The sequence below is a fragment of the Salmo salar genome, chromosome 20 (assembly GCF_965601325.2).
Source record: "Salmo salar chromosome 20, fSalSal1, whole genome shotgun sequence".
In the NCBI taxonomy this organism is placed as follows: Eukaryota; Metazoa; Chordata; class Actinopteri; order Salmoniformes; family Salmonidae; genus Salmo; species Salmo salar.
The window spans coordinates 47,293,175-47,301,117 of NC_138310.1; the positions used below are offsets into that span (position 1 = coordinate 47,293,175).

Below are 7,943 nucleotides of genomic sequence, written 5' to 3' on the forward strand. Positions count from 1 at the left end.
ATTCACTCAGTGTATTAAAGTAGACAAAAGTTGGGCAAAACATAACCCAAAACAAACTGCATCCAACGAGTGTGTAGTCACAAGCTTGATGTAGTCATTGCGTGTAAGGAATATGGGACCAAATACTAAACTTGACAACTTTAATACACTAAGCGACTTTGTCCAAATACTTAAGACTTAACATGGGGGGAGTTAGATACATAAAGCGCTTTCATTTCTAAACAGTAAAACCGATATGTATGAAAATACTGTCAAATAAAAGATGACATTCTGTACTGTCACCTCATGAAACATTTGATCTCAAATCCAAAATGGAGTATAATTTAAAAAATGTTAGCTTCACTGTCCAAATACATATGAAGGGGACAGTATATTATATGGTTCCTGTGAGCATTACATTGTGGAATGACTTAAAAAAAAACATGTGTACCTCATATCCAGAAACGCTCGTATAGACACGGTCACATTTCAATGATACGAACTATTGACAATAGTACATATGTTTATTCTGTGTGCACTTGGGGTTGCTTGATAATCAGTATAAATACAGGTAGGTACGGGGTTCTCGTCGTATGCAATATTACAGCCTGTTCGACCATGTGAAGTGAATGAAACACTTCAGTAAGGCACAGGATCTGTTCAGGTACTGAAAAATAGGCTCCATAGAGGAGCCACAGATTTGGCAAAAGTCCACTTTACATTCTGATAAGTAGTAGACAGATAAGAACTGTGTTATGATCGTCCTCCGGTGTCCTATAGAACAAATGACTGCCAACCCAGGAAAGCATCCTTAGACCCTTTCATCATGTCCTATACTTAGTATTATAGACTGTCATGCTTTCCTGTGTCCAGGCCAATGAGTCTCAATTTGTACCATAGCAGTGCTCCAGGAGAGAAGGCCCATGATCACTGAGTCTGTCCCCCAGTGTGGAGCAACACGACCTGGCCTGCCAGCCCAACTTCCACCCCTCCCTTGGGTACCACGTACTGGGTACTGTCCCCAGCCCTCTGGGGATCTATCTCCCTGAGCTGGGCATTGCTTTGGGCCACCTTGTCCAGGTTCCACAGCTGGTAGCGCAGGCTCTTGCCCTGCTTGGCCAGGATGTATGCTTCTCTTGCCCCCACAGTGGGACAGGGGAATGGGCATGAGGGGCTGTCCTGGGGCAGGAGTAGCCAGGGCAGGGTGGGGTCAGGTTGGGTGTGCTCTCTGCTCAAGCTGTCCTGGTCCAGACCCAACAAGACACCTGGGAGAGATAGAGAGGTTATAGGAAGGGTCAAATGTCAAGACATGGGAATTGAGTGTGTGTGTGTTGCAGTCAAGGAGCTCCGGTCTAACCTGAGGCCACTGCCCAGTGTGCCCTGTGTCCGGTGCGTTGGCATGGCTCGTGGTTGAAATCCTCGTCATATCTGTGTTTATGCAGTCAAAGACCTCAAAACACATACAGTACAAATCGCTTTACTCATATACTGTATAATAAATATTCCAGATAACAGTTAGCTATTAACGTTGTATTTACTTCAAAATGTTATTGTAAAAGTGTCAAATACATGATAACAACCTAATAACTGCCACTAGGTTACCTTAAGAACAACATCTATCAGTAGCTAACGACACTACCCGAGACAGACTGACGGGAGCAGATGGGTCCTTCCGAACAGCCTGAATGTGAGAGAGTGTAAAGGATCCGGGATGAGGACGGCTTGTCCGTCAGCCAGGTGTTTCAGGACGGCTGTTGAGTTGTCTCCACTCATCCCTCCTGACAGAAGCTCAGCCCTGCACCCACACACCTCCTCTGCAAGCATGGCCATGTCACTAGCTGAATCAGATACACACACACACACACACACACACACACACACACATTAGTCTCACTAATAAAGTATAGCTCTGCTGGTGTCGTTGAGAGTATGCAGCATAGAAGACTAAAGCATTACCGGAGAACATCTCCCCCTGTGCTGTGTAGCCCCTGTCCATCGCTGTCTGGACTACGGTCTCCATGGAAACACACAAAGGGGGCTGTAGCAGGTGACCAGCCATCCATAGAGCCACCAGACCACATCTACAGGTAAAAACACACACCTCAGGCAGGGGTATGTACCTTAGGAAGTATAACGTCACCTTTAACGACAAAACTACAAACAAGATACATCAGCTTAGGGAAGAATGATGAATGCACATGTATTAGATCAGTGATTACTTCAATGGAGGACGGCTCCATTTTGAAAAGCCTAAATAAAGCTTTACGTGACTTACTGTGGGCCGTCTTGGATGAGGGAAGGCACATACTTGTTAAACAGCATCCACTGCAGGTCCTTCCTGAAACTACGTCAACCAGTAAACAGTCAACCACACCACAAAACAGACGTTCCTACTGCCACCTGGTAACAAATTAGTTATTGAATAATGCATATAATCACAGTAGTATGTACAGTAGCTTGGTCTTGGTGGGATAGCTCAGAGCGTCATCTATTTTCTTGCATTTGTGTTCTGTTTGTAGTTGCAACTCCCACAGGATCACTACAGTGCTGCTTTCATGGACAGAAACTGTTCTAAACTGAATGCCCAGGTGCAGAACACCCCCACCCCAGTGCACTGATTATAAAGGTGGAGAGTGTTACCCAATGTGTGACTGATGACCCCATTCCATAACCTGTAGGCCCTATGAAAAAAAATTACTGCGTAGACATTTTCCATTTTAGTCATTTAGCAGATGCTCTTATCCAGAGTGACTTACAGGGGCAATTACAGGTTAAGTGCCTTGCTCAGATTTTTCACTTAGTCAGCTTTGGAATTAGAACCAGCAACTCTTTCGGTTACGGGCCCAACGCTCTTAACTGCTACACTACCTGCAGAGTTCTTTCAGTGATTTTCCAACCACCACGTTGGAGATCCTGAATAGGCTTTAGCTTCTACGCTTGTCTGATAACTTCTGTTTTTCTGTAGGCAGTTCGCCTCACCTGCTCTCCCTCTGACTGAGCAGCAACCGGGCCTCTGCATGATCCCCCTCGACAGGGGTCTTTCCTGCCGCTATGGCCTGGTACAGCTTCTTCTTGCTTGGGCCCGAGGCAGCTGTTGGTGGGGGTGGTCCTGGTGGTGGTGGAGGAGGTGGACGCTCCATTGAAATACCCTCTGTCACTGCTGTGCAATTCTGTGTGATAAGAGACTGAGAGAAGGGAATGATAAGGGCTCCACTACCTTATATATATATATATATATTACCTTTATTTAACTACATGACAGGAAGCTATTGAAATGACACATATGACCCAGAGATGGAATAAAGTTGCATTAATGATTTAGTGATACATAAAACATTTACATAAACATTACTAGACCTATTAATTTATCTTCTTATTGCTTAACTTACTGCCAGAACTTCTCCATCTGATGCCATGTCTAGCTAGATATGTTACACCATGACTAAAGTTGCGAAATATGTTTCTGAAATATGTTCGTATGACATGCAGTTTGATTAACACTCACTTTATTGCATGGCTGTTTTAGCTGTAATGAGACGACTTCAAGCGCAGACCTGGGAGCTATTTTGACGTTTTTACACGTTAGCACTAGTAGCTAGCTGAATAAAGCCATATTTGGTAACAAGCACGGCGATCGTTTAAAGTGGTAGCTGCGGCTACAATGTGGCATGTTCTACAGTAATGTTACAGAACAGAAGACCTACTTCGCTAGCTATCTATCAATAACAAAATCATTGAAAAGTAGTTCATCTTTTGAACCAAATAATAGCTGTTTGAAACAATGATGGGTTCTCAAACTCAATAGATTGCACGATGATAATATCATAAGGATATGTTAAAGCCTATCTCTTTAGATGAGTGGAAGTAAATCAATTTGACCATCTGCGCAGCATCTTGCTCAGGCTGACTCTCGTGAATGAGCGGTAATGTGAAAAGGGGCGGGTGCGTCTGAGATGTAGCACTACATATCCAATGATATTAAGGGAGTGGCTAAAACAATCCAATGAAAAGCTGTTCTTGACAGGATCCGGAAGTTACACCAGCCAATCAAAAATAGTTGGCTTTGTTAGCTATCAAGGGTTTCTATGTCGTCTACGTTAGCTAGCAGCTCCAGCACAAAAAATAAAGTGTTTCTGGCTCCAGTGGTAGAGGGTTGGCTACGCGTGTAGCTAGTTTCATTCATTTCTTTTTGAGGCCGGTTACATTGTGCATCCCAGTACTGGAAGGTAAATACAACTTCTTAATTGTTATGTTTTTGTCTATTTCACATAGTTTATAATTTGCAAGTTAGCTACCAACTTATTCTACAGCTAGCTACTTGCAGACTGGAGGCAATAGGGCGCTAACACTGGCCTGTTTTAATTCACAGAAGATGGCTGCTCCGGATATGCGCCTCAACCACACCATATACATCAACAACCTGAACGAGAAGATTAAAAAAGATGGTTAGAGCTTAAAGCTGGCTACCCCTTTCGATTTTGCTCTCATGTTTGTGTTTACTCATCAACCATGCCAATGGCTCCTTGCCTAAACATGTATTGTTTGTACCCTTTGTCACCCAGAACTGAAGAAGTCGTTGTACGCGATCTTCTCTCAGTTTGGTCAAATCCTGGACATTTTGGTTGCCCGCTCCCTGAAGATGAGGGGTCAGGCCTTTGTCATCTTCAAGGAGGTCAACAGCGCCTCCAATGCCCTGCGTTCCATGCAGGGGTTCCCATTCTATGACAAACCTATGGTGAGCTACTGCCAATAACACCTTGGTACACATCAGCCAGCTTTTGCCGGACACATGTTTAGCTAGATAATGATATTTCTCTAATATGCATTCCTGTAAATAGTCCCGTCGTCATCAACTGTACCTCTTTCTCATGGCAGCGTATTGGGTACGCCAAGGGGGACTCTGACATCATCGCTAAAATGAAGGGCACCTACGTGGAGCGTGACCGTAAGAAGGAGAAGAGGGCCAAGGTCAAGGGCCCAGAGGCTGCAGGGGCCAAAAAAGGTGTGCCAGGGACCCCTGTAGTACCCATGGGCCCTGGAGTTCCAACACCCATGCCCGTAAGTGTTGTACTGTGAGCCTGAAGACACAAAACCACGTTTGTATCCACAATGCCACTGTTAGTCATTGCGCTTAACATGTTTCCTTTAAGACATGTCTATCTAAAATGGCGGATTGTGTGTTATTCCACGTGTATCGCTAAATGTTAGTGCGGCTGATTTTCATTGTAAATTCTTGGTCTTCTGAAGGGAATGCCACCCATGAGCGGAGCTCCTCGTATGATGCCAATGCCAGGGCAGCCCCCCTACATGCCCCCGCCAGGCATGATGCCTCCTCCGGGGATGGGCCCTGGGGGGATGCTCCCTGGTGCCATGCCTCCTGGTGCGATGATGCCCGGGCAAATGCCCCACGCCCAGGTATGGATCACAATTTGTTTATCAGTGTTCGTTTATATCTTGTGAATTTTTTTTATTTAACCTTTTATTTAACTAGGCAAGTCAGTTAAGAACAAATTCTTATTTACAATGACGGCCAAACCCTAACCCAGACGACGCTGAGCCAATAACTACGCAGCAGGTCTGTTAGGTGGAACATTGTAATTTTGAGTTTGCTTGTCATTCATCTGACTGTATAATCTCACTCTAACTTACATTTTTTTATATTGATAAATGTAATCGTCCTTACCTCCAGGTTGCAGAAAACCCTCCCAACCACATCCTTTTCCTCACCAACCTCCCAGAGGAGACCAACGAGCTCATGCTGTCTATGCTCTTCAACCAGTTAGTACCTCTACATTTTATTCTCCCCTTCTCCTATACTCCTTGGTGCAGTGTGAAAAATGTAATGTTTATTCCTCCATGTTCTGTAGTATTGGAACATATCTGTTCAGTTTCCAATATAGTGGTTATCTTAACTAGCGTTTGTGTATGGTGAGATTGAACATGTCGTCAAGTATAGACCCTTGATGTCTTTAACAAGTCTGCCCCGAAGCTCTGTCCCGATGTTGACTGTTTTCCCACTTCAGGTTCCCTGGGTTCAAAGAGGTGCGTCTGGTGCCTGGTCGCCACGACATTGCCTTTGTGGAGTTTGATAATGACGTGCAGGCTGGAGCGGCCAGGGAGGCACTACAGGGCTTCAAGATCACCCAGACCAACGCCATGAAGATCTCTTTCGCCAAGAAATAACACACCAGAGAGCTCTTGGGTGGTTTACACTCTCTCACACACACACACTCGCGCGCACGCGCAACCACACACACAGAGAGACACCTCTTCCGCCATAAACTTTACTAGCACAGAGCCGACTACTAACCTGTCCTTCGCTAAGTCCCCCCCCCCCCCCCCCCCCCAAAGTTCCCCTCCCAAGACACATCTATCATCTATAGGCTCCCTTAAACATTTGTGTGCTGCTCCCTGCTCTGCTTACAGATTATGACATAAGAATTCTTTCAGCCTCCACCAGAAGGTAAGGAGTGGTGATTGGACGATCCCCTTCATCAACGACGCCTATAGGAGAGCAAGTTTTTTTACCCTCTTAGTTTTGAACTTCAGCATAGATTTTTTTTCTTCTTGTAATTGTCTTGTTACTGCCCTTCCTGTGATCCCACACTAATTTAGAATAACTGGAGATGACTTTCTTTGTATCTGATGGTAGGTTACCAGCGGTTTAGAGAAGATATAAGGGCGGGATTGTGATGATAGGAATGCAGACACCAGGCTTGAAAACGCTAACGTGTAAGGACTATTGGTTTAGTGATTTGGTGCCAACATAGAGGATAGTCAGCTGACGTTTGCATATCCATAGCCAGGTTAAGAAACATTTTAAAGTATGTCAGTTTCTGCACCCATTCCTTGAGGATAAAATCGGGTGTTTATATGTAAGTATATTACATTTTTTTATTGTTTGTCTGTTAATAAGCATTGCACCCAGGGTCTGTTTCACCCAGACATTGTACCTGGAGCTTTATTGTTTGATTAAAATGTGTGCTTTTTATAATGACTAATGCTGTGTGTACATTTCTGCTTTTATGTCCGGGGAGACACCGGGGGCTGTATAGACGGGCTGGTTGTTTAGCAACAAAACCGACACATGTGTGACTCTGGGGCAAAACGGGCTAGGTTGGCTTCGATTTTTGACAACAATCTATATTTTGTCTCAATGTTTATTGGAAACATAAATACATTTGCATAATGAGCACTTGTCTCTCGAATACATTGTTACAGTTGTGGGTTACCTAGCAACATTTTCCCTGATTAGCATTGGCATGAAATCAGTCTCAACACCTCCAAATAAGACAAGATAAAACAAGCCGCCTACGATTTCCCACATGGCAGCGTCGCATCATTGTTGCAAGCTGAACGTTCAAAATCAGAACAAAGCATGTCTTCCGGCCCCATCGACGAGCGCATTTTTTTGTGACGTCAGCCAACCCGTCTACTGATTTCTCTTTCCTTCTAGAGCACAATTAATATTACATGGAGAAGTGGGACCTGGGCCCCTATCCACAACTTTTAGATCATGATGACTGATTATATGGACAGATCCTATATCAGCACTCCTACTCTATGCTTTGTGGATACAGCACCTGATCCTAGTTCAGCACTCCTATTCCGAGACGTTTGTTACATATGGCCCCAGATATGGGTTTTTGCACATCTAGTATCTCCAGACCAGAGATATCATTATGTCTATAGGGATGGGCTCCAGCGTGGCGACGGGGTCTAAGGCACTGCATCTCAGTGCTAGAGGCGTCACTACAGACCCTGGTTCAATTCCAGGCTGTATCACAACCGGGCGGGATTTGGAAGTCCAATATGGCGGGGCACAATTGGCCCAGCGTTGTTAGGGTTTAGCCGGGGTAGGCCGTCATTGTAAATAAGAATTTGTTCTTAGCTGACTTGCCTAGTTAAAATGTTTTATCAAACAGCCTACTGTAACTTCATGTACATCTTATACTGAACCAGTG

At 44.6% G+C, this 7,943-nt stretch overlaps 2 protein-coding genes across 3 annotated transcripts; one reads left to right on the forward strand and one right to left on the reverse strand.

Annotated features, from left to right (window-relative positions):
- Window positions 1-484: 484 nt before the first annotated feature.
- On the reverse strand, window positions 485-3,902 carry actmap (actin maturation protease). Of its 2 annotated transcripts, none has more exons than XM_045703502.1 (7): window positions 3,485-3,902; window positions 2,959-3,164; window positions 2,255-2,323; window positions 1,936-2,060; window positions 1,688-1,817; window positions 1,337-1,407; window positions 485-1,244 (listed from the first exon to the last, which is right to left on the reverse strand). In XM_045703502.1, the coding sequence occupies exons 2-7, from the start codon at window positions 3,117-3,119 to the stop codon at window positions 907-909; spliced, it is 894 nt and encodes a 297-aa protein (XP_045559458.1). In that variant the 5' UTR covers window positions 3,120-3,164; window positions 3,485-3,902; the 3' UTR covers window positions 485-906. The 2 variants fall into 2 exon arrangements, with proteins under 2 accessions (XP_045559458.1, XP_045559457.1); XM_045703501.2 differs by having other exon boundaries at window positions 3,369-3,502.
- Window positions 3,903-4,038: 136 nt separating this feature from the next.
- On the forward strand, window positions 4,039-6,980 carry LOC123729225 (U1 small nuclear ribonucleoprotein A). The gene is made up of 7 exons (XM_045703503.2): window positions 4,039-4,205; window positions 4,349-4,424; window positions 4,542-4,714; window positions 4,855-5,037; window positions 5,227-5,394; window positions 5,669-5,757; window positions 6,003-6,980. The coding sequence occupies exons 2-7, from the start codon at window positions 4,352-4,354 to the stop codon at window positions 6,160-6,162; spliced, it is 846 nt and encodes a 281-aa protein (XP_045559459.1). The 5' UTR covers window positions 4,039-4,205; window positions 4,349-4,351; the 3' UTR covers window positions 6,163-6,980.
- The last annotated feature ends 963 nt before the right edge of the window (window positions 6,981-7,943 follow it).